This window comes from Amblyomma americanum, chromosome 1, assembly GCF_052857255.1.
Source record: "Amblyomma americanum isolate KBUSLIRL-KWMA chromosome 1, ASM5285725v1, whole genome shotgun sequence".
NCBI lineage: Eukaryota > Metazoa > Arthropoda > Arachnida > Ixodida > Ixodidae > Amblyomma > Amblyomma americanum.
The window spans coordinates 219,340,222-219,367,534 of record NC_135497.1 but is presented as its reverse complement, the minus strand read 5'-3'; the positions used below and the strand labels follow the sequence as shown (position 1 = coordinate 219,367,534).

General features: G+C 49.7%; 1 protein-coding gene across 3 annotated transcripts in view; it reads right to left on the bottom strand.

Moving 5' to 3' along the window:
• Window positions 1–27,313, bottom strand: part of LOC144114641 (procollagen galactosyltransferase 1-A-like) — a 409,103-nt gene that overhangs the window by 333,569 nt on the left and 48,221 nt on the right. For all 3 annotated transcript variants that reach the window (XM_077648506.1, XM_077648507.1, XM_077648508.1), the window contains exon 8: window positions 23,403–23,509. In XM_077648506.1, coding sequence (XP_077504632.1) covers window positions 23,403–23,509 — 107 coding nt within the window. The remainder of the gene's footprint in view (window positions 1–23,402; window positions 23,510–27,313) is intronic.

The window sequence follows — 27,313 nt, the reverse complement described above, 5'->3', positions numbered from 1 at the left end:
TTTGGAGCCTTGTTGTGAAGTTCCTGGGACGTTGTTGAAAAAGTAAAACCAGTTTTCCTCCCCACCTTCGGCTTTAGGAGCACTAGCAGCGCCACAGGCGTCCGGACGCTGTCCGGGCCAGTCACGAAGTGGGCTGCGTATTTTTCGCAGCATGCGAACGCTTAGCAACAGACAGCCAATGCACGCGGAAAGGACACACGCCGCGCTGCGCGCGGTGGCCCACACGAGGCGTGTGCGAACTCCGAGAGGATAAAAGGAAGAAACCGAAAGCACTGGTCGCTCTCATTCTAGTGGCACCACGTTTACTTTAAAAAAAGTTACTGCACGCCAGAACTGGAAAAAAGTTTTATAACAAATCGGCCGCGGAATAAAGAAAGAACAGTAAGAACAGCTTTCTCTTCGGGACGATTAGCAAATAAGGAAAACCGCCAACAAATAAAACGACGCTGGAAGCAAGAGATGCACCCGATTAATGCATTTAATTGAGAGCAAACTATTTGCTCCGTCCCGCATAAAGAATGCCGACGCGCCGCTTCACTGCCGAAACCTGCCCGCGGGGCACACCATGGCCGGGGGTGCTCGCTCTGACACAGGCGCGGCGATGTCGCCATCTCGCGGCGCCTCCGCGCGACGCCGGAACGAAAGCGTCCGTTTGGTAGCACTGCTGCACGTACTTGAATGACATCGGCATCGTTCCACGTTTTTAGACACGGCACTGCTAACTGCCTTGTAAACACAGCAAGCGCGAGTGGACTGGGCCACATTTGCCGATCTCCGTCACCGTCTAAAAACGTGGAACGATGCCGATGCACATTCAAGTACGTGCATCAGTGCTAGCAGACGGCCGCTTTCGTTGTCATCGAACGTCAGCGGCCCATCTGTCGCATGGACGGCGCGGGCATGGTGCCGCGTGCCGATCCAGTGATCGCTGCCGCTCGCTTCTTTTGAGATTAATGACAGCTTCGTGCAATTCTGCGTCAATCTCGATCGCACGCGAACAAATCGACGTAGTCATCTGAGCAGGGGACCCGTGCCCCCCCCCCGATACGCAAATGGAACGTAAGTTATATGAACGCAGTGGGCGACCGTAAGCCTCGGCAGCCGATTAGTTCGATGGGGGGGGGGGGGGGGGGGGGGGGGGGCAGGTATACATACACTTCCGACACACAGGGGACGGGGACGGAGATAGAAGGAAGAGCGCTATAACTGTTTCCTATAGAGAGATCACTGCAATGGTGCTGCGCAGGGGAACGGGAGTTAAAGGATAAAGGATAGGAGAGGAGGCGGGTTCAGGGCCAGGACGACGCGGAGACGACGAGCCGCGGAACAAGCGGCAGGATTATCCACGGGACATAGCGGTAGCGGCAGGAGCTAGAGGCATCCGACGCATACACTGCCGTCCGGAGTACGCACAGCAGTCTCTTCCCACCCTGGAGCTAAAATGCAGCACTGCGGCCATCCCAGAATGCACCCACCAACACAAGCACCGTTGGCCGTCTGAACGGTCCAATCGAGGAGCTGTTTGAGGAGGTCCGCTAACCAAAAAACACGAGCCAGCTGAGGCGCGTGTGAAACGGAGTGCGAAGCACACGCTCAAGTGTCTTTCCAAAGACCGCAGAATGAGCGTTGCAGGGAGCACGGGCAACCTCCATCAAGGTAAGTGCACAGCTTCCCCATTCGCGCTGCGTTCCTGCATGGAATGTGGCTGGCGTCTGCCTGCGCTCCTGAAGTAAGGCACATATTTACAAGGTACCGAATAAACGGTCCGCCTGTTGGCTATTTCTTGCGTGTTTTAATCTTGAAAAGCATAAGTTTGGTCGGAGCAACGTGACCGTGGCGTCGTCACCGATGGCCAAGGTCACAGCGATGACCGCCAATCTAAACGAATTTGTGCTTGCATCAATACCGACATCATAAATCAGCGCGGAGAGTCCAGTCTGTGGAACTTCCTTTCCGAATATCCTATTGCCGCCTTGTTTTTGTCACTCGCGAAGATTGTAAATGCGTTTTAGTCGGCATACATCTTTCTTTGCGTCAATTAGTCCTACTGAAGCAACGCTCCCAGTTTGCAAGGCCTCGAAAACGGCAGCAGATAAGCATGGCTAACACAAAAAAAAATTTGTATAGCTAAGCTTAGCGGCTTAGCGCATTAATCAGCGAAAGCTGGTTAGAATTAGCAGCGTTTCCGGCAGGTAAGGTCGTTATGGCGCATGCATGCAACGAGGACAGTAGTTCTGACACAAGCGTATTTACAGAAATTTTATGCACACGACAAGCCAACCTGACGCACAAATAGCTACTTGTCTTTGCTTTTCTGTTTCGCGCACGTTTAGCTACTTGGCGTTTGCCTGGTACTTTAGCCTCTGTTTCGAACTCGTTTAGCCTCTGGGCTTCGCCCCTTTATGAGCCGGCACAACCGCTAGCGGTGCGGACTTGCACGTTCAACTCGGACATCAACACGCTTTCGACTTTCCCGTCAGAATGGAGAATGTCCACTTCCGCCGGCGTGGCAAATCTACGAGCAACCCAAAGCGCACACTTTTCGCGAACATCCGTCGTGGGCTCTTCGCACCTAGTCAACGCGGCATTGAACTCCACAGCTGACTCCTTGCAACGTTCGCAAGCCTCATGCGGCTGCTGTAACGTGATACGCTCCACCGCCGCATCTAGAGATCTTTCTCTTCACCTTGTTTAACCACTGCGCTAGCCTCTTAACCGCCCCTGCCTCCGCGACGAGCGAGCCGCCGGAGCCTCGGCAAGCCGCGGCACCGCTTTCTCTTCCTTCTTTCGCTCCGACCTTCCTTCCTACCTCCACGGCGCGGTTCTCCGTCTTTCCTTTAATGCCTGTCATCCTCGCTACGCCAGCTGAAACTAAACCGGCTCTCCCTCTCGTCCTCGACGGTGCGCTCCGCTCGGCAACCAGTTGCGCTCGTTCCCGGCTTTCGCTCTCACTCGTCGACGGGAGAGAGTGAACGCGTTACGGTTGCCGTTGTATCCTCTAAATGAGTTGTATAAAGCTATTACAGCTTTCGCTACAGAAGCCGTAAAGACTGCAAAGCCATGTTTTCACCTCGATAAGTTTGCGATCGGCGACGGTGTTCGCGAAGACGACAAAGGCAGTGCCAAACAGTTCTACGGCACCGACCGAAACGTCCACTTTCGCAGGCGTCACTCCTGAGCAAGCTTAGCCGTTTTAAGCTTCGAATGTACCCATCGTTCCTGCTCCGCACACAATATGACTGCCTGTCTTGTGGGTGAAGATGAGGAACCGGAGAACCCGGGTTGAATCCCGGAGGATCAGGAGCCCTCCACTATGTCGTCCCTCATAGTTGCTTCGGGACGTTAAACCCCACTTTACAATTTGTACTGTGAGTGGTGGAGGATCAAGGGCTTGCTCTTAGCATTTCGTGACCTGACAGTGCGCATTTTACGCTACACACATGGCGCAGATTCTCTCATAGGCACTCACGCTCGACGCGCCCTGGCCATGCCGATAGGTCTGTCACGCGTGCTTCGGACGAGCGTCCCTGTCCATGTTGTCACTACTGCAGCGATACCCTCAAGTCTGCTGTATGGAACACAATCTAGTCCCATTCGAAGCTTCACACGAAACGCATAAAAGCGCCCAACAGCAATTCAGCAATCCGCTTGTATCCCTAAAGAAAAGAATGAAAAGCACCGCAGAAAGAAGACCTAGCGCTGTTAGGAAGAACACAAGAGAGAGGGTGACACAACAAAGAAGAACGCATTTAAATAATGAATGACCAACTAGCCCAGCACCAAGTTCTACATCGGTAGAAAGCTGGCTGAACGCTATTTTGTCGATACCACGCCACACCGAGAAAAGAACAAACAAGGTTCGCGAAGATTTCTGATCGACGTCCAGAGCCGTTATAGAGCCGCCATGCCGCTCTTCACTTTTTTTGACGTTCGAAACATGTATAACTTCTGTTCGTGTCAATTTGAAGTTTATTCTCTATTCAACGTTCTTAATCAATATGCGTATGCATCCCATTTTTCAGAGTTCCGCATAACTTTTCACACGCCATGGTAGCGAGACTAACGCTCCGCGGAGACTGCGCACAACGCTCTAGAACCTGGCACGTCCCGAGGTTTGTCAAAGTCATTACAAAAAAATACAAAAGCGAATGTTCATTAATCATGCAACTCCGTCGCATTCCCCTTCCACCACCCGAGCCCCTGAACCCACACAGCACAGAATCCCCGAGAACCCTACGCGAGAACCCTTGCTTCAGGCATGCCTCGCTACACGTTTCACGGTCGGCTGGCCGAGAAGGAACTAAATGAAATGCAGAGGTGCTGGAAGACGCACCCCGGTGCTGTCCGCTGCTGAACAGCGAAAAACAGAGAAAATGCACCCGTGTCAGCACGTTTCCACCACCCGCGGCCTCACTTTCGGCGCAATATCGAGCTCTTACGTACGTCGCGTGAAAACCGCAGTGCGAGTGAGACCTCTCGCCGATCGAGTTCGGTGAGCGCACCGCAGGAGCCTACCCTGTTGGTGTCGCCGCGGTGAGCCGTGCAGCTCACGCAGGCACACCGCGTCGGCACACAGTGTCCCGATGGTCTGACGTTGCATTTAATTGTGAGCAAGCTCAGAAAGAACAACAATATCGAGCGGAAGCTGTAAATGTGGCCCCGTGTTTCCCTGTCTCTTACTTTCTTCCTTCTTCCCTTCTCACTCTCGCGTGTAGCAAGTACGAGCTGTTACTCTGCGAGCGAAGGAATATAGCAACTCGTTTATTCATTTTGACGCACTTAGCTTTCTCGGTATAGCGCTCGCGATCACGGGGTGAGGTAGGCGCTTCGAATTGTCAGCCGCGAATAAAGAGGGGAAGTCGCAATTACTCCCTTATCAAGAACCGCAAATCTGGCGCAAAACGCGGGGCCTCCTTTGGAACACTGGAAGACTTTCACCAGTTCAGGGAACGCTTTTCGTCCGAACTTGAGTGCTAGGACCAGCGTGATTTTTTATCGCTAGGGCCTGCGGCATGTTTTCATGAGTGCGAGGTCAATTCCGCTGCATCGTGTTTGGACTTTTCGACATGGCAAGCGTGTTTTTTCAAGCACCTTGCGATAGAGATTATTCATTACGAGAGCCGCGTGGTATACGCACTGAGGGAGCGTAAGGCAGTCAGCGGAGTTGCCAAGCCCGAAGCGTGAGCACGGAAGCCGCGTCAGTTGTCCGAGTTTTTCTTAACGTTTTTTTTTTTCTTTTCCACCTTTTTTTCGACTTCGGGAGTCGTGGCTCTGCGAGCTGGGTGGCCTGGGGCCATTGTTGCAACGACGAGCTTGCTGGTATCGCAGCTCGGCACCCAGCGGTGAGACACCGTTCGATACGGCGGGCGCCGACCGCTCAGAAGCTGCTTCGCGCAGTGAGCGTATACAGGTATAGTACCTGCAGTGAGGACACGCAGTATACGTACATACGTGCCCTTTGCGGGTCATTGTTTTGGATGGTGGTCGTTGTCAAAGTGGTAGCCTCGCCTAAGGCTCTTCGGAGCGCCTTGCTTCACTTCAGAACAGGCGCGTCAATTGAGAGGGCGCGCACACTGCTGTCCACACGTTTTTGTAACCTCACACGAACTGGATATAGCCTCGTTCAACTCAAGAAAGAGCTCCGTTCACATTAACAGGGCATATCCACAGCCACCCGACACGTTTTGCTAGCGAGTTCAGCGCTGTGTCATGTGGCCGATGCGGATGTTGCTGCCCTCCCCTGACCTACATCAAATACATTCGGAGAGCGTTTCGGCAAACATGCAGATCCTTTACAACAACCCAGGTTCACTGTGCAGTGCACATCGTCTCGCTGCCGCATCCATCCGGGGCAGCCGCGACGAGACCAGTCAGCAGTCATCTTCGGCTGCTGTTACCCTGGCGAGAAGGCGCAAGCGTGCCGACTTGCGCGCGACTACTGCCCGATCATGGCCTGCAGTTTTCATCCGGCCTTCTCATCGCGGACCTTGTGGACAGCCGGTCCGATCCCTTGGACCACGCATTACAGAATTTGCGGGTGTTCTGCAGTCACCTGCACCCGGCTCTACTCGCAACCCTTCCAGGTAACTGGCGGCGTCGCGCACCGACGGCATCTGCCTTCCAGACAGGGACCCCGGCGCGAGCACCTCTTGCCGGCGCCACCCTGCGGCGCCACCCGTACACGGAGTCCAGGTGCAGTGCTTGGAACACAATGGCGGACCTTCGCGCAACTCTGATCCCTGCGGGAGCATATGCAGCGACTCTAGCTGCACCAGAGCCGAGTTGCACGACCGGAATGCGCGGCAGCGCTGGGGGAACAGGTTCCTTTCTCTTCAGCCCCGGGAACTCGTCGCGCTCGGACGCTTGGGCGAATCTCCGCTCGCGTGGCGAAGCCTCGTGAGCACGTATGCCGCGAACTTGTCCCGTCAGGCCTCAGACCGTCTCCCCACAGTGGTGGGTCGGACGACGTCGATTCCTCAGGGTATTTTATTGGTAGCCGACGGTCGGCTTGAGCTCTGTATAGCGTTCGCGATCCCGGTGTGGGATCGGCGGTTTGAAATGTCAGCCGCGAATAAGTCGGGAAAACGTAATTACACCCCTATCAAAGCCGTCCACTAACTCCTCACAAAATACGTTCATTTTACCTGCGGACCTGCTCCAGCGTGAAGCTATGTCATCGCTCACCAAGCTGCTCACCACGCCAGCTATTTTAGCCCATGTTGACACACCAGCCTAGACTCAAGTTCGCACCAACGCCAGCAGACACGGGGTGGGAGCTCTGCTAGCCCAACAGCAGGGTCATGCACAATGAAGATAACTGTGGAGATAATGTGGTGGAGATAAACAGCTCCATCATGTGTTGAACGCAAAAGTTTGGCGCTTGAGTGGGATCTTGCCGAACTCCGCCCTTCCTGTTCTGTCGGCGTTTCACAGTCGTGACCAAACACCATGCTTTCAGCTTATTCAAAAAATTTTTCGCTAAAAGACACAAGTCGAATGGTTGGTCGGGCTTTGTGCCTGCAGGAGTACTCGTTCACCGTAACGGCCAAGTACAGGCGTCAGTACCACAACGTGCACATTTTTATCGCCACAGTGTGGAGACGCCCTCACTAATGAGACCAACGCTGGGCCTTGACTCTTCACCATTTCCGACTTTCTAAACATTGCTGCACAAAAGCTAGCGAGGGGAGAGGGGGGAAGAGAACACGCAATCTGCCCGAAATTCTCAACTTCAATGAAAACCCTGCTACATTTATCAGGTGAGAAAAAGTGGTAGTGGCTTAGCTCGGCTAAGCCAGGATATACGTAGCGAGAGGTACGTTTCCCTGGCTGAGCTTGTTGTGCTCACTGTATGTTTAGCAATGAGAGACATTGGGCTCCATCTCGGCGGCTATGCGGCGTCTATTACGCTCGGCAGTCTGGCATCTCCGTTTAGCAAGCCGTTCCTCTCTCTGTTCGAGAGTCTCCGCTGCTCTATTCGCCTTAATTCTGACACTCATTCTCTCTTTGTTGAGTAGCCAAGTGCGAGGCGACAGCCTCAGGATCGGAAGAGTTAATTTTCTCTTGTCTATACCGCCGTTTAGCAGAGGCTGAACTCTCCTCTGCATCCATGTCAAACGTTGCGATACAGCCTCCCATTACATCTCCGCTTTTTATACGCAATGCTGCGCATGCGACGCGCGGTTCGGGTGACAGAGCGGCGTGCGGAGAGGCGGCTACGAAGCGCGCGGCGCACCCGCTGATCCTCTCCGGTTGCCATGGTAACGGCGCATGCGCAGAACTTTCCTCTCCCGGCCACTGCGACATGCTCAACTGGTAGCCCAATGTAGCTCTCGCTACAAAAACGAACGCCCAAACACAAATCCATGCGGCCGGCCACCGGTATAGCCCAAGTTAAGGTTGCCAGTGGAAATAAATGGCAGCCGCAGCGCTCTCTAGGACAATGGACGCCCGAAGGTCTTACACGCGATATGCAGTAGTGCAGCTTCCCAGTCGACGCGCCCACACATGCTCTTCCACTGCGCCACAGTAACCCCCCCCCCCCCCTCCCAACTTGCGCTTTTGTGTGGGGGCAGTTTACGCTGCGCCCGACGCGTGCCACCGGAAACCAAGCCACTGCTCCGTACCCACAACACACAAAGCAGCATGCACACCAGCAAAGCACCAATGCAAGTTTATACGCTCATAGCACTGCGCCACGGTGCACGTGCCTTTGCGATGGGCTGCATGGAAAGATCGCGAAAACATATCCAAGTCTTCCTAAACTGTGGACCATACGTTGCCGCTTATTTTTTTTTCTTAAGCACGAAATCCTATTAGCTCCTATTCTAGGCATACTTGGGCGAAAATCCGCAAACCGCGGCGATGTCAACGCAGAAACGTGAAGCTGAAACTTTTTTCCCAAGTTTTCCGTCCGAACGCTATCGAGCAGAAAAACACTTTCCCGCCCCAGCGCCGGCGGAAATAGGGCATCTTCGTTTCCCGACGCCTCGGACCGTGCACTCGGACGGACTTCGCAGCAACGCATCGCGCCATGTGCGCGGAAACTGGAAGCGAGCGGAAACCGGCTGTGTGGGACGTTAGCGCTGAGGACCCCTCGCTTCCGTGCCTCCGACAGTCGCGATCGCTTCAGCGCCTCTGTCGTTCAGCCGCGCCTGGGATATCGGCTGCGATGGGCTACGCTTATCCTGGTCTTCTCATCCAGCTCACTAACGTGTGTTGGCGCCGCAGTGTAAGCCCGCGTGAAATGGGGGCTCGCCATGCCGGTGGTCTATACGCTGTCTTCCGCTGTGCGACCACCAGCGGCCGGGACAACGCTGTCTTTCACTTGGTATATACGCCCGCCACAGAACAGGTCAGAGGCGCAATCGATACCGACTTTGAAAGGGGACAATTTCAAACTCGCGCAAGCAGTGCGCAGCTGGCCCCACCTCCGTGACAATTGATACAATCAGACCTATATAATGCGTCCACTAGGGTTATCAACAAAGTCAGAGTGCCAGACGGGCAAACATAGTGGCATTTCCACGGGATGCACTTCGCCTCGCGAACGCCAAGCTGGCGGCATGTTGCTTTAAAGGCCTTTAAAGGCCACACTGAGGAGAAATTGAAGGTTGCTTGTATCGATAGAATACCACCTTCCAACCACAAAAAAAGAACACTCTTACTGAAAAAAAAGGTTTTGCAAGGTACAAAAGAACAAGACTAAAATACAGGCATCGCCGCCACAGGCCAATCTCGCAAGTACAAGCCCGATGATTAAATATAAGAGAAACGACACCACAGATCTCTGAGACTGACAGACGTGCACGAAGGTTACGCGCCTTAGATATAGAAGTATATAAGTTGCGCTTTGAAACCGCTACTGTATTTTTATCACACGAGGAAGACAAACACAAGACAACTTGAATGTTAGAAGCCAAAGAAAACCTATACTTGTGGGCGCAACAGGCGGCCAGCTGAGTGTGTTTTGGTGCTTAGCGGCTGTGTGCTTTGTGCGCCCACGTGGTTTCGTTCTTGATGCGCCTCGATCTACAAGTACGAAGCAGCAGAGCAGCAACAAGTGCCTCTCTAAAGGCTGGTTCCCATGCTGGCGAATGAGCGATTGAGCGGAGCGTCGCAGGAAAAATTCCCAACTTGTTGGAACCTCGCCGCTCACCGCCGCGACGACTCGAAACAGGTTTTTGCGCCGCGGCGCCAGGATTCGCTAGCGTGTTAGCTTGCATGTGAAACAGAAATAAGTACTCCTCGAACAAATTTCATGCCGCAGCACGCACCTGTGACGAGGAAACACCTCTGGCTACAGCTAATGTTTCACGAGCCTGCACGTTAGCGAACGCACCGCTCGGGCTGTTCGTTTGGCGTACCAAGACGCAGGGCTGCATAACCAACGCTACGAGGACTATAAACGCGCTAGCGGTAAAGGCCCCGTGTCGCAGAAAAACCGGTGCCGGCGTTGACCGGCCGCGTGACCGAAAAAGGCCTGACAGGGTCGTGACGTCACATCCACGTGATCTCGAGCGGGTAATTCGAACACCCCAGTACACAAATCAGACCGCTCTAACTTGACGTATTTACATATCGTTACGCACCCAACACACAGGGCTCAGCTGCGGACCTAAGTAAACCAGGCGCGTGGTATACGCGGTTACGTGCAAGTGGCGTGGGCTACAGCGTGGGGGGGGGGGGGGGGGGGGGGGGGGGGGCGTACGCCGCCGTCCTTTTCCGGCGAGCCAGAGACCACGCGCGCGCAGCGCGGGCTCCGAAGCTGACGAGTTACTCGTATAATTGAGCGCCCGCTAATCTCCGCGGGCTCCCGTTTTTGAGTGCGGCTGCGCTGCGTGGGAAGCGCTGGGGACTTCGACGCACAGACTCTCTTCCTCGCTTCTGCGGCGGCCTCAATTTAATGCCGGCGCTCAATCTTCCTCGCACACTCTTTTCTCGCCACGGTATTATCTTTGGTCATTAAAAACTGTTCGCCTGAACAAAAAAAGGCGGGCCCTGGTCGTTTCCTTCCCCCCCCCCCCCCACCCCTTGCTTCTTCCTTTCGAAGCGGACAAGGTATAACGAGATGACAGAACAGAAAAGGAACACACGCCACGAAAACCAATTACTGCGCTTCCCACACCGGAGGAGTAGTATGTGCGAAGATTAAAGGCAGCATATAAAAAAAATCGTTCTTCGAAATCACACTGATATAAGCAAAACCATAAACGACGCGTGCACAAAGATATGCTGAGTGTATTCAGAAAGAAAGTATGCGCCTTCGAGAATGAGAAGCACAAGTGAGAATAAAAAGTGCACAATACGGATTCTGATTTCACACTGCGTAGCGTAATTATTCTCAAAGGACCAAACCTTGGTCTGACGAAGCCAAATCCGGTTAGTCGGGCGACAACGGCAGCGTTGTTACCAATCAGCCTGAGCTGCCATGTGTATGTTTTTATATGACCTCCTTGGATACAACTCGAGAACGTAATAAGAGAATAATTACAGACTGACATCCACTCCTAAAACATCCGACCAACTCAGGAACGAACCGCAAAATGCCCCTCAAAGGAGCTCCCCTCCAGTCAATGGCGTGAAATCGCAGGGGATGGCATATGAAAAGTGAATAACCACGCTTTAATCGGAATAATCACGGAAAATAGGTCGACGCCATTGGCTGGAGGGCCTGCTTTGGGAGGCATATCCGACGCTTCGTTCTTGAGTTGTATCCAACTATAGTACGCCTTCACTGCTCCGCTGTCGTTGTTGTTGCCCGTACAAGTTACGCCAGAAGTGAGCAAAATGTGCCCATACACAAAACCGAAAAAACAACAGGTCTGCACGGTACAACCTCGCTTGCGAGGGAAAATAAAAATGCGTGTGACTGACTTTCCCGGCTGATCGACATCGCAACTGCGAATACCTGCTTCTAGAATTGAAACAAAAAGTTGACCTAACAAAATTTCAGATTAATATCCGCAAAGCTTTATGACATTTAGTTACCCACACTTTTTGCGCGCGTAATTTTTTTTTTATGTTAACGTCCGCTTTTCAACAACCCGTCTGAAAGGATTCGAAAATTGACTACCTTTTAGGCAACGTTATTTCAGTATTTGCAAAATGACACTTTCCTCCTTATGATATCACCTTAGCGTTCCCCTCAAAATACACGTATATATAAGGGTGATATCGCGGCACATGATTTTTTCCAAGGTACAGTGAATTTTTTTAAGAATGAAAAACGGCAATAGAATGGCCTCAACGAAAAAAAAATGTTTTCGATTTTCTCTCAATTTTTTTCTGGGTGGCTCTCATCCTGCTGCACCATTTTGCTCAACACTAGGGGGGAGGGGAATGCCCAACAAAGACGATGACGCAGCCTTTATCCTGAAGCGGCTTCTTCACTATCAGTAGCGGCACCCAAAGGCGACCGCGGCCGATCATAACAGAATCCATGAAACGCTGCTCGCTACAAAAGGAATGCTTCATATTATTTTCATTACGAGTCTTTTATGGCTCATAATGACAACATCTGCTGAACGTCTGCCGCTGTCCGTTATATTCATATATGCCTTCTTTTCAGCTTTGGGCGCTTTTAAAATGAAGCAACAACCAACCGACTGAGGCAGGAACTAGGCAACTGTGCCAACGTATGGGAAATCTTGGGCCGCGTAAGAAGAGTCAAACTGATGTTCTATGCGCGTCTCAAAAGTGGAACCAAAAGAAACAGCGTAACAACGCATACTTGAGCTGTATCAATCTCCACAGGAAAGTTTCGGCGACGGACGGACGGGCTTTTTCTTCTTTATTTTTGTCTAACTGTATTGTAAGTTATTAAAATTCGCCATTTTCTTTAAATACGTCTTCCTACGCTTTTATCCTTACGTCACCTCTCTGCTTTTAAGCCACCAATCTTCCAATCGCTTTTTGCTAATTTCCACCGCAGATTTATTTACATGACTATTGTTATCTCTAAACCCTAAGGCCTCAGGAAGAGTGACTGTGCCTGCATGGACATCGGGATGGATAACATCACATTTCATTATGAGGTGCTCCATTGTTTCTACATATTTACCACACGCAGCACATGTGTCATCTTCGTTAAATTTCTTTTCTTAGCTGCGCATTCTAAGACATAGCTTCGAAGAGTAGGGCACTGCCTCTTGAGTTATCATAAAACGCTTCCTACCTCATCTGCCTTTTCCAGTATCCATATAGTTCTACACTGTGCTTCTTCTCCATTGAATCTAACCAATTTTACCTTCCGCGTTTTTAACATGTCGTTTAATGCTATTTCTTTCTCCTTTCTCGTCTCTGGCAAACTTAGTGGCCAGCTTTCTAGTTCGTTTCCGCCACTGTGTGTCAACCCTCTTTCTGTACAGGTATTTAAATACCTAGCTGCCCACCTGTTATCGTCCAATTTCCTCGGGCGTTCTTCGTATAGTATTTTACTCTGAGCTTCCTGTGCTTCGAACATTGCCCAGCCCATATCCCCCTGTGCTGCCTCGTTTGTCGTTTTCCCGTGGGCACCTAGTGATAATCTTCCAACAGCTCTCTGATTCACTTCTAATTTCGACTGAACTTCTGCCCTTAAGCACAGAACCGCATTCCCGAAAGTAAGCCCCGCACCACTATTCCTTTCCAAATACCTCTCAGTACTCCATACATGTTGGACCCCCCCCCCCCCCCCAATGTCCTATGTTTCATTATCCCGGCATCTCTTCGCCCTTTTGCTATGAGAGACTGTTCGTGCTTTTCCATATACATCTGCCCTTCGTTTACCCATACCCCGAGATATTTGTATTCAGCCACTCGGGGTATTTCATGGCCTTGTATTGTAAGCTCCTGATCAGTTGTACCGTTGAAAATCATCACGCCTGACTTAGTTGCGCTAAAACTGAAACCTACATTGTCTCCTTCGTCTCCACAGCAATTAACCAGAGTTTGGAAATCTTCCTGGCTATCTGCTAACAAAACAATACCGTCCGCATACATTAAACCCGGTAGTCGTTGCTCAACAACCTTTCCGCCTGATCTGCCCGATGGATTAAAACCTATATTGCTTGCTTGTAGCCTCATTTCCATATGTATCATATAAAACATGAACAGCAGCAGATTTTCCCGAAGTCGACGCCACGCTGCGGCGGTGCCGCAAACTAGTCAAAGAAGGATCGACGCGTGGAATCGCGTCGCGTGCTCCGCTTCCTGTGCTGTTCACCGGCACATTTAGACATTGTTGTCTCTGTAAAAAAAATATATCTTGGGAGCGCTCTAACATCGATGTTTGCATGCTAACGAGACAGAAGAGCCGCTAAGCATCACTGCGTGAGTTTTCCGGTGCCAGCAGTGTAGAGAGAGCACGGCAACAGACCGCCTCCGCGTTGCAGTGGAACGCTTGCAGGACCATGACAGCGCAGTTCTTATCATGCATCCAGCCTATATTTCTAAAGAGATGATTTGCCGGGATTAGAAGGGTTTTTGTAAATACGAGGCGCTGCTTGTTACGAATCATCGCTGAGCATGCACAACTAACGGGCACATTTCATGCGCGAAGGGCTTTGTGCTATAGTCGGATACAACTCAAGCACGAAGCACCAGATGCCCCTCAAAGAACGCCCTCCAGCCAATGAGGCCATGGTAAATCCGATTAAGCCGTGGTGATTTCCCATTCATCTGCCATCGCCTGCGTTACACGCTAGCTGTTCCAAGCGGAGCGGTCAAGGGGTAGAGGGGGAGAGTCGGTCAAGGGGAAGAATCGACCGACGCCATTGGCTGGAGGGGCTCCTTTGTTCTTGAGCTGTATCTGATTATGGACTGTCTCCGTAATTGCCGGCTTACTGCATGCGTGTATGGTGATATGGAGCTTTGTTACTCGTGGACGGGGGCGGATATATTGATTACATTGGGACTCCATTTTATTGATACTTTTTTTCAGATCGCCCGGTGCCATCGCTGTTCGTGGACTCAATCACACAGATGGATGGGCAGCAAGCGTCGAATAGAATAGAACAACATTCATTCCAAGTTTCCATCGACAGCTTACGAGCCAGCTGAGAGCGCAACGCAGTGTTAATTGCTCGGAGAAGACAGTAAACAGAAAAAGGCAACCTCACTGCTCCCATTTCCTTTAAACAGTTAGAAACCTATATTCATATTTACAGTACCACATGGTTAACAAAATTTATGTGCACGAAAAAACGTAAAAGAGGGTACCTTTAACACTTAAAACTCGAGAAACAATGACTGTCAAGAATTTATAGACAATTGTTCTCTGCAAAACAGAGCGACAAATTGACAACCATCGGGTCTTGCTTACCTGGCCTTCTGATTCTGTCATTCACAGGCTGTATACAGTAGCCTTCATCGTCCATGTCATCGATTTTGCATTTTCTCCGAAATGCGCGTCGACCGTCTACCGCTCCGCTTCCACGCAGTCCGATTTCTAAGGCCAGACAGCGATTGCTTCGTTGTTTCTCGTCTATTCCTTTACAGCCTCGAGAAAAGACACTTTCGCTCACACGTGGCTGGCATCATCGACAAATTTTAAAACAAGCCTGACTCTTCCTCCTAGCCTGACCCCGGATCGCCGCCACTTAGGGAAGGGTACATTCCCACCTTCGTGCAGTAACCGATTGCTCCCAGTTAGGCAATACTCGAGGGGTTAACAGAAAGGCTCGCGGCAGGGAACGCTCTCTCGTCTCTGGCCTACCTGCGACTTGCCCGCCGATGCACGAACCCGACGTCGGCCGACAACGACGACTTGAAGCCTACCGGACCTCGACATTAATGCGATAGCATTTCTTGCCTCATGAGTGGCGTAGACAGAATGTGTCACCACGGGCTGTGGACATGGCGTGTCCTCAGGAACTTTCGATCATCCAGTAAGAGTGTAATCATGATTTGTAATGGTTAATAATTATTGAATGGGAAGTTTAAGTGCCCTAATTAAATAATGATGCAATTAATTTCGCTAATTATTCCGAGTAATTCACGAAATTGACGAATCACTATTAATTCCTCCAGAATTGAACGGACAATAAACATAATAACGAAATTAATCACTTAATTATTCGAACTAATAAATTATAAACAATTACTAATATTTAATGGCTGATTAGTTGAAAAGTTAGAGCGGAGGTTAGAGCGTAATGGTGTGCGGAAACGATAGCTAGGTAAAGACTTTGGAGATATAGTAACAGAGGAGGCAACGGAACTCGAAATGCTTTCGCATTTCCGCACGTAAGGGGACTAAAGTGCGCCTTTAATTTTTGTCGGAGAGAACATCCTTCCGCAGTGCGCTTTACCTCGCGTTAGGATAATAAACTATTTCCTAGTACGCACTGCCGTTGCCTATTTCGTACCGACCTGCGGTGGCTGCGACTCTGTGCCACAGGTTGGGGAAACGTGTCGCGCACGAGTAATGCCTGGGTGTAGCTGGCACAAAAGCTCGCCTTCCCGGCCGGCTGGACGCAGAGTGACCCCATAACCTGTATGCTGTTTCTATTTCGAGGTTACGATGCAGCAAACCCGATGACTCAGAATCCTAATATGCTGCAATTCTCGGCAATCTTTTGTACGATATTAATGGCCAAACCCATGATTCTCCGTCCAACAAAGGACTAGCAGAATTTGTCTTCCCTTTCGGATGTACCGGATTTCGCCGAAATCAATGCTGCAGTATCAGCGCCCTACATACTTACGTGACCCTCGTTAACTGGATACGAGTGCCGAAGATGGACCTCGCATAGTAAAATAAAAAAAGAAGCCCGATTGCATAGAAAACCACGGCTTGATAAAAGGCGAAGTAACTGGACAACGATGCTGGCATTGGGGGGGTACAGCCTCTATCAAAAATATACAGGCCACCGTTGTCGCTTTTGGATCATGCCATGAACCCATTCAGCCTCCCCTGAAACTTGTTCGCTCTACACGGAGGGATGAGGAGAGGAGTTTCCCCTCAGTCCCCACACACATGAACCGTTGGAGACAGAGCGAGCCAGTACCGCACGACCCATAGGAAAGTCGGTGGCCAGAACATTTTTACAAAGGCTGTATACCTCACCGCACAGACAGTTGTTTTGCTGCTTGCACGATACGTGACTTTACTTTGGCGAGAAAGAGATCTAGAGCACCGGTCCCACTTCTAGCAGCAACAGATAGTGATGAAAGAAAGCACTGCACAGTTCCCTCGCAGGTTCAAACCCTCAGGCGGACGTCTCGGAAAGGACAGCTGCCCACTCCGCTTCTCTTTTAAATCTCTTTTTCGCCCTCCAAAGTTCGGAGCAGCACCCGGATACTGCGCTGTGGTTAACCACGCAGCATGCCCTCTTCGTTGTCCTCTCTCTCTCTCTCCCCTCTTCTACTTGGCAATAAAGAAGTAATGGCCACCAATGCGCCTTCAAACATGGTAAGTGTTTTCCTCTTTCCTGCGCAACAGGCGTGCGAACAGGCGAAACGCCAAAGCGCCCAGAAACCATGCTGCCAATTCTAAAAAAAAAATGTCCCCGTCCCGCTCTACTCTCTAAGCAAGGCAGGCGAAAACGAGGCAAACAGAAGCCCGTCCCTGGCCCCTGGCCGCCCGCGCGGAGGTGCAATCGGCTCGAGGAAATGAGAAGCGAGAGGGATGCCCGATTGGAATTCCGCGCACGGTGCGGACCGGAGGCCGTCGGCAGCAACACGCGCCACAGCGGATGCCGGGCGTCTCTTACAGCCGCTCCGAGTGGTCAAGTGCCGCCAAGTTTGCCCGGCGCAAAGGGCTAGAGTCCGCGAGGGGTTCTGCGCGTGACCTGGCAAAAGTTTGGCTGTGGAGGATAGGTGCTGACGCAGAAGCTTCTTCGTTTATTTATTTATTTTATTTACATTACCCCTCAGGGCCGGCGGCATTACAGAGGGGGAGTGGCAAATATACAAAAACAGTGAGAAAATACAGTTGGTTACAAGAATATTTAAAAAGCATCTGAATATACAATGTTAACTATTGCTACGCGGAATTGTTATTGCTATTGCTATGCGGTCACTTAAACAACGGCACGATATAGAGGAGAAAGGGTGGGGGTGATAACAAGCAAACGGAAGGTAGTTAAGGCGAGATCCGAAAAGAGTAAATCCCTCCGTCAGCGCGCGGCCAATAGTGGGACAACCATGAGGCAACGAGGGAAGTACGTCATGCCCGTGAGAGAAATGCACATATGAAGCAAGAAAAGCGCCAAGTGAAAACAAGCCTGTCTCGCCTATGCACCGACGTCACAGTGGCGGCCCTTTTGTGGTGTATGTAGCAGCGCGAAGGGCTGCAAGCATATCTAATCGGCTTTTTGCCACATGCTCCGGTTTGCGCTGCTGAAGTTGCGCGCTGCACCACAAAATGGCGGCCGTGGCGTCACATGAATAACTCAGATAGGACGCCAGCACGCACGTAGTCCTCACGAAGCATTCGCAACGACAGCTTTTCTTGGCACTGAAAGGAAGGCTACAGCGGCGGAGCGTTCGTAACTGCGTCGTTCCGCCAAATAGTCCGGCCGCACGACGGCGCGCCTGGCCGTCTGGCGTGCTGCTGTCTCCGCGGTACTTTACCTTCACTCCGCCGCTGGTGCAGCTGTAGCGCCATCTGTGGAAGCTTTTAAAGCGCTAGCTCCACTGGTCGCGTTCCGAGCCTCCGAGTTATGCTGATTCCACGGATAGAATCCATGATGGCGGCCTCCAATTGATTGCCATGGTAACCGAAGGTGGTTACATAATGGAATAAAATAATAACAGGCCGCAGCGTGATGCCCGAGCACCGCAACTCGAAACTAAACTATGTCGATCCGGTATATATATATATATATATATATATATATATATATATATATATATATATATATATATATATATATATATATATATATATATATATATATATATATATATATATATATATATATCGGCGACTTTGACCCCTGCCAGACAGGGATATATATATATATATATATATATATATATATATATATATATATATATATATATATATATATATATATATATATATATATATATATATATAATATATATATATCCCTGTCTGGCAGGGGTCAAAGTCGCCGATCGTTTGCCGCTGAATGTTCGGGATGGTGTCATATGGTTCAGCGTTTCGTGCAGCATAAACTTACCAGTTAAGCTAGAATCTAGCTCGCGGCGGGGATTCGAACCGGCGACCTATGTTAGGTGTGTTAACGCTCGATATTCGATCGCTGCCTCAGCGTCCGCTCATTTTTTCTAACTAGATGTCTTAGCAAATTCGTTATAATCAAGAAAACTTTTTTTCATTGATTTTGTAACGTTGAACGTTAGCAGCTGTCTTTGAAAGCTCCCTTAAATAACGAATATTGGCAATATCCTACTATGCTTTAAAAGAAGAATAACTGCAAGCGGGGATTATATTCCGCTGCGTAGGAAAAAGGGCGTGTTTCGACTAAATAGCTTCCGCTCCATTGCCAGAAAAAGTTGTCGCAGAGTGCATAGCAGCAACGCTGGCCAGGTCTATTTGGGATCCCAGAGCGGCAGCCGGTTAAAAGCATTTTTTCTTCCCTGAAAATCGTTTATAGATATGATATGTGGCACACCTTTCGTGTCGATAAAAGTCATACAAGCGTTCCGGTACAGCGTAGAAACTTTTTTCCAAAGCTTCTCTTTGTGTCACTGCACACGACATATAACTCTAGCATGCGGCACTGATATTAGCGGCTGTTCTATCTCACCACCACGCAAACAGCCATGTGCAGCTGCACTTTGGTCACTTGCTCTTTAATATTGCTGTAATGGCTCTGTTATGCGGCTGAAGCGAAAAGCCTTTGGCCTTAAGACTTCACCGACACTGTACATTACTCTTGTTGCAAATGCGAACACTTTGCACACTTTCCGGGCTTCCACTGGCATGGGTCCTGCTGCACTATGGAATCCAGGTGTTCTTGCTGAGGTGAATGGCCAGGTACGATGGCTTCTCATATTTAGAACTAGTTTGTAAGCTTGAAATGCTCTTAGCTCTCGTTCTTGGTAACTGCAGGCAAACAATCTAGAAACTGTGGAAACGTATAGGGCTGAGGATCAGTGCACACCTCTCGGACACGTGAAATTTTCCATCCAAATGGCGTGGAGCGGAAAAAAATTGCCTGCACAGGAGCCCCAGGCACAATTTGAACCTGTGACAGCTCAGGGCAGCTTTGCTTAATGAACTCTTAGATCACTAAGCCACGACCACAACCTTTCACCTTTCATGTTCTAATTAGCACAGCCTCTTGTGCTAAGATTTAATTGCTGTGTTTTAAATATTCATAATCTTTCATCTGTTAGTTCTGTGCTTCCGAATATTTGGCAGCATTACTGTTGCCAGGGTGCAGTGGAGCCTGAAGTAAAGATAAAAAGGCTCATCTATGTTGTCAAAGGCAGCTTATATGATTGCACATAAACGTGACCTGGTGGCCCATCGTGCTTCTCACTCCGAAGAAGAGAACGATGTGTCATGTTTTATCATTAGTAGCGTTTGCAAGGAAAACTGCCATTTTCGTAATGTTACATACAGGAGTCCTGAGGAATAGGATTTTAGCAGTTTTAATGTGGCAAATACTTCTCTCCCCAATCTGTTATAGGGCTTTATACAAAGCATATGTGCAGCTGTTTTATTACAGATCCACCCCGGGAGCGGAAATTGTCAGTGCAGACCGGAGGCGCTGGCTTCTTTCCCAAGGTCGAGACTTCCTGTCTTGCAAGGACGCCACAAAACTTTTGTGGGGTTCCCCACAAAAGTGACGCTCCTTCCTGGTGGTGCTCCTTCCCCGAAGAGCCTTAGGGGAAAGAGCGTTCAGGGAAGGAGCATCACCGGCTCAGTATGCCGGCAATTCCTTAAGGCTGGTGGCATGCAGAAGCCTCGGATGAGCTCAGAAAAACTAGCAGCTGTGGGCAGTAAGCCTCTTTTATTTAGGTACATTTCGTGACTGACAAAGGCATTTGTTTATTTAAGTGTGCATGACTTAAATACCTTTATTTTACAGCACCTGCATGTCTTCAATTTTGTCATGATTAATACTCTTTCAGATGCATTTGATGCATACATCAAAGCTGCACAAGCTGTCGAGGATGAGAAAATGCGCAGAGCAGTTGAATTGCTACCTGGCGGACATGCTGAGGGACATCAAGTAATCATCGCCTGCACCTGCCCCTGTAGTCAATGACTGCATGTAGTCAGATAAAAATGATAAAATAAAGGCAGCAAGAAAAATTATTTCATTGACTGCAGCCTGGTATTTAGTGCTGGGATGCAGCATTTGCTGCACTGAAGGGTTGCAAGTTCATTCAGGTAGCCTACATATTCAGAGGTATTATTAACTGTACACTAGAGTACGTGTTGCAAGGCCATTGTATTCCCATGTCGAGGCCCTCGTATCTGTACGAAGGTTACGTGGCCCTCGTATATATGAGGGACGGGAGTGACACATATCCAATAGCGTATATATGAGGCACGTATCACCCGTATATATGTGTTTCGCCATACGTGGAGAGAATGCGTATGCCATACGAGCAAGTATTCATACGACCATATATGTGGACACATATCCAATAATTGCGTATATATGAGACACATTTAACACATATATACGAGATTTTTCAATAGGGAGTGCTTCTACAACGGATTCTTGCCGCTTAATTAACCCTGACAACACAGCCTCCTCCAAATGTCTCGCGGCACCAGCAGCAGGGCATCGATCTCGTGAAAACCGCCAATTCCGCCAGTTGCGTCTCGCAAAACAGTACCTTTATGAAACTACGCTAATGAGGGTAAAATAGGCCGTCTTGTTCTAAATGGCGTCCGACGTCGGATGTGATGATAGTGCCGCCAAGATTTGCTGTTTGTTTTTCAACGTTGTTTGTTACACACCGCCGGCGCGCGGCAGTCACTCTGTTTGCTAAGCGACCAGTTCGCTCTGTAACGGTCACATAACGCGTGGCAGTTTCTGCGATGCTCGAGACTGCTGTCGGTATTTCATACGCCTAGTCTCAACAGTTCGTGACCTCTTTAAACTAAACGCAGCCGAGAGCACCGGGCATTCTGATCGCGACGACTTCCCAGTTCCTTTTAAGGGCACAAGCTCGCCCAAATAACTTAGTTTCCAGCGCGCCGTCGCCTCCGGTTTTTCTTCAGTGCCGTGGGCCGCTCTCCCTTCAAGGATTACCTCATGAAGATGCCCAATGGCTGGACCTGTTCGGCCGCCTGGCAACATTCAACTCGTGGATGACAGAGCGAAATTGAGGCACACGGGTACTTCGTGCTGCAAGGACCAGCACGGACGAGAATCAACCTGCTCCGGACAGCATTTACGAGCGCAGTCAGTTGGGAACGGGCACAGCTACACCTGCATGCAGTCGCGGGATACCGCATCTGAACGAGACGGTAGGCACACGTCGGAGAAATGATGCGCCAGTTCCGTCGTGCAGACCATCAAATGCCTGTGGAGAAGAAAGTCAACCACTTGATGCGACGCGACGAGGAGCAGCTCTTTGCCGGCATCACACGTAGTCCACTGATGACTGCCGAAGAATTCACCATTGAAGCGTCTACGATTGAGAATACCTTGAACGACCGAACTCGCCGAAACAAGCGGTCAGTCATCCGGACACTACCACATCCCCCAGCCACGACATCCTGCGTGAGGTTATTCGCGAGATCGTCCGAGAACTGCATCGCTTGGTGCCATTGCCGCCGCAGCCTGAAGCAGCGACACTCATGAATGTCGTCCCCGAAGTTCAGCATACACTTTGCACGCCGGCATCGACCACTGCTACCCAGAAAGCACAAGCCCTACAACATGCAATGCAGCGGCGTAGGTTACGGCTTGTGCGTACGCAATCCTGCAGGCCCGTTCAAAACGTCGCAGGCTCTCGTCGACAGATACCTGCTGCGCTACAACGCTGCACGCCCAGCATACGAGCCCAGACACAGCGGCCAAGCTCCAGGAGACGCAACGCCCGGAAAGCTGTAGACCCGCTGTGTTTTCACTGCGATGAGGCCGACGTGATTTTGGCCAGCTGGCACCGCCTATGGGAGGACAGAGTCCGTTTCCCAGCGCAACGATGGCAGAGTAAATCGAAAGAACATGCAGGAAGAATCCGAAGCCACAGAGCAACCCAGGGTGAAAACCTACAACACACCGCCCTCCCTCCCCCCCCCCCCCCCCCCCCAAAAAAAAAAAAAACCGCGAATAGCGGTGCTGACGGCGTCTCAGCAACCGTCTGGGCTGCGACGGACGCTATACCGCGGTCGCGTTATCAACGCGATCGCGCGCCTTTCTTCGTAGGACATGTTCCCTGCGCTGCAGTGCCGCCGCACAGGACCTCGAAAGGAGGTGCAGAGTGCCGCCGTACCACGAGTGGCATAGGTACGGCAATTGCCCCGCCTGCACACTGAATTCCAAGATGGCGTCTTTTACACAGGCGGAGAGTCGGCTGTTTCTGGCAGTGATACTCGCTCGTGACTACTTAGACCCCCCCCCCCCCACCCGAAAATGAAAATTTCTGGCAGAGTGAATATGTAAACGCTTCTATGAGGTGCGTGACGGTTTTTCAGCGAAGCCCAAAATACCTAACGAAAAGTCTGAATTGTCAAATTCGAAAAATCGGGTCTGATACAAACCAGTCTTGACAAAAAGGTTCACGCGACAAGCTACTCGGCTCAGACATGTTACAACATTTGTCACTGACACTTCTGAGACGCCTGAGCACGGCAGTACTCGCCCAAAACACTTCAAAGGTTAGTCAGAGAGTATGCATACAGAGAAATCTCGCAGCAGAATTTCCAGAGTGGTGCGCTGCAGTTTTCGCAAAACACCGAACTCCAAATAACAACAGAAAAAAAAAGACTTTGCGAGGACGTATCATGCAGAACTCACTTTCCGTCGACGGCGGCCATTGCCTTGAAGGCGACACCCAGCTCTTCGAAGCAGTATTCCATACGCTTTCGCCGTTCCGGCCGACGTTCCAAGTTGATAAGGTAGACCTGCACCAGATGAAGTGGCACAATGTTTTGCAGCTTGACACAATTAAAGGAGTAGAGACACCAAATTTTGATTGTGATTTCTCTCTTCAGAATGACGCACAGCCCATTAGAAAACATAGACAGTCATGTGCATTGCGCGTTTTAGCTGTCATATTGTTTCGGTTTCACCAGCCAGAAGACGGTTGTGACGTACAGGACGCGTTAATGTCACGTTAGGCACACAAAAACTGCAGTATGGTCGCTGCTTCCTTCGTTTTAATTCACATTAATTCTTGCGCTCAATCCTACTAAAGAGTTAGAACAACAAAAAATGAAGCAGCGATTAAATTGCTGTTTAGTGCAGGCCTCACGTGACCTGAACGCGTCTTATACGTCACGGGCGCCGTTCGACTTTTGAACCCGAAACGACAGGAGAGAAAAAAAAATCAGCTATATTCAGCTGACATAGGAGAAGTAAAGGAGCACAGATATCTAATTTTGGTGGCTTGATTTCTTCTCTGCAATGCTGCGGAAGACACTATTATGCATGAGTCACCATGTGATATTCGCCTACGACCGCTCAATAATTTTAAATCGGATTTTTCTGCCTTGCTGTTTCGGTTCCAACAGCTGAATGATGACTGTGACGTCAAGTGCGCTTACAGGTCATGTGAGGCATCAAAAACTGCAATATAATCGCTGTTTCTACATTCATTGCCATTGTCAGGCAGGCTGGCTTTATTACTGCAGTGAATCAAAGCGACAAAGCAGCAGTTATATCGCAGTTTTTTCATGCCTCACGGGGCCTACAAGCATACAATGACGTCACAGTCATCGTTTGGCTGTTGAAACCGAAACCGATACAGCAAGAAAAAAAATTCGATAATAAACCTTCTAGCAGTTGTAGGAAGATACCACGTAGTAATCCATGTATAATAACGCCTCACACATCATTACAAAGAAAACACGCACCCTAAAGTTAGGTGTCTATACTTCTTTCAAAATATGCATCCAAAAATTTGTCTCCACTCCTCTAAGGCAGTATTAAGAAAACTAAACTTCAATAACCACTATGTAAACAATGAATTACGAGCAGTGACACGGAAGGATGAAAAAAATTTGCTACGGTTTAACTACTGCTGAACCTGGTTAGAGAGCGAAAGCTGTGGCGTATCGGGCAAGTAGACGCGGCTTGGCGTCTGTAACGTTGAGAGCGTTCCGCACACTGAATAGGCAGCGCGGCCACCCTGGCAGGTGGCAGTTAAATTAATGGCTCATCGCGAGAAGTTGGCCACCCAATGAACGCTGCGGCCTATTCTACCGCCCTCTACCGGTGAATCGAAAGGTCAAAGGTCAAGTGGTGCGACACCATGGTGGACCACATATGGTAAGGCCTATAGCCACACTTGACCTCTCACTCACTTGAAGTTAAACCGGCAACGCACGGCGAAATCGGTTTTACCTAGCGCAGTGAAGCTTTCTCTTAAAACACAACAGCAGCAAAATCATATCAATTAAATTCAACGCCCATGTGCTCTCGGCCTTGCACTAAACAATTTACAAGATGACGCCATCTTTGCCTCAGTAGAACTTGTCGGGCCAGTTGGTCCATTATAGATGCAAAGAAAGCACCGCGCAAACGAGGCACGGACGGCAAAGAGGCAAAGACGCACACAAACTTTATTAAGCGAAGGAACACAAGGCATATATAAAGCGATTTCAGCATCTTATCAAAAACGCCAGCACGTGAACACGTGCCAAGGAAGGAAAATAAGCGCAAAGTTGTAAACGATAGTCCTAAACTGGGCCGGCCGAGTTTAGGACTGCGCAGTAACGTGGAAGGGACAGAACGCTGAATTGGGCCCAATTTTTTACGGCACAACGAAAACTTGCTGTCTAAGCTGCTGTATTCCTCAACGGTTTTATTGGAAACACTGTAGAAAATTTTTACCGATAATTTTTTAATCAGTGCATGTGCCCGTTTATGTATCCCGATGCTGGAAACCACGTTCAGCGAGCGCGATGACGATTGCACGTCGGCAAAAGTGCTGCACCAAACTCTAAATCTCACTCACCAAACAATCATAAGATGCTTTTTGTATATAAGAGTAGCGTCCATTTCAGTTTCCACGCCCAAAGCTGTTACGGCACAGTGATTTACGCCTCGTCGGCGAAAGTTTTAGTAGACCGTGATTGCCGTTCCATTAAAAAATTTCCAGAACACTGTGGAGCCATCTAGTTACAAAACCTAAAAGCGCATGGTGAATTGAATTGGCTGTTGGGGAAAGGAAATGGCGCAGTATGTCTCACGTATCGGCGGACACCTAAACTGCGCCGTAAGGGAAGGGATAAAGCAGGGAGTGAAAGAAGGAAGGAAGAAATAGCTGCCGTAGTGGAGATCTCCGGAATAATCTCGACCATCCGGGGGTCTTTAACGTGCACCGACATCGCACAGCACACGGGCGCCTTTGCGTTTCGCCTCCATCGAAACAGCCACCGCGGTCGGGTTCGAACCCGGGTACTCCGGATCTGTAGCCGAGCGCCCTAGCCACTCAGCCACCGCGGCGAGTCGGTAGACGATGCGAAGGGAGCGCTGCTTTCCATCGAAGGGAGCATTGGAGAGAGTTTAAACTGAACATCGCGAACAGCCCTGAAATAAAAAAAAAACACTGTGGACTTAAAAACATAAGCGATATTTGACTGAGATGTTATCACGTGGTATTTCTACAGTAATAATGGCGGGTTTCCCCACAAGATGGCTTTTTATGCAATTTCCAATGCCAAATTAAAATTATAAATCCTCATTTGTTTGATACTGTAGTGCAAAATTCTTAAAATTTGAGGCACAATCTTTTAATTTCCGGCTTAAGTCTGCAGAGAAGCTCCGCCCACATTCAGGACCGCTGTACAGGTATTCTAGTTCACTATATCCGGGACAAAAAAAAAATAGTTCACAGTCAAAACTATTAACTATTCATGTTACCAAAACGAGAAGATAATCACGAGAAAAAAAATACAAGCTCTAGAATTTTCATATCTGGCTTGTTTAATACAGTCAAACATTAAAAATCTGATTCCGTTTACTATTGTGGGTGACCAGCGGACTAATACAGGACGCCGCGAACCTTAGAGTTTCTAAATATTACCTAGAGGGGAAGCTGGCGCCACCGTCTATGCGAGTTTCTGAAAGAGCCACGAAAGAGCACTTCATCCACCGTGGCAATGCCGGGAAGACAGCAAGGCGCACTTGGCTTGGCCCTAAAACATGACTCATCATCATCATCATCAGCCGTACTACACCCACTGCAGGGCAAAGGCCTCTCCCATGTCTCTCCAATTAACCCTATCCTTTGCCAGCTGCATCCACCCTTTGCCTGCAAACTTCTTAATCTCATCCGTCCATCTAACCTTCTGCCGCCCCCTGCTACGCTTACTTTCTCTTGGAACCCACTCCGTTACCCTTAAAGACCAGCGGTTATCTTGCCTTCGCATTACATGCCCTGCCCAAGCCCATTTCTTTCTCTTGATTTCGACTAGGATGTAATTAACCCGTGTTTGTTCCCTCACCCACTCTGCCCGCTTCCGATCTCTTAACGTTACACCTATCATTTTTCTTTCCATGGCTCGCTGCGTTGTCCTTAACTTAAGCTGAACTCTTTTCGTTAGCCTCCACGTTTCTGCCCCGTAGGTGAGTACCGGTAAGATTATGCTGTTGTACACTTTCCTCTTGAGGGAAATTGGTAAACTGCCACTCATGATCTGCGAGAATTTGCCATATGCGCTCCACCCCATTCTTATCCTTCTAGTTATCTCCCTCTCATGATC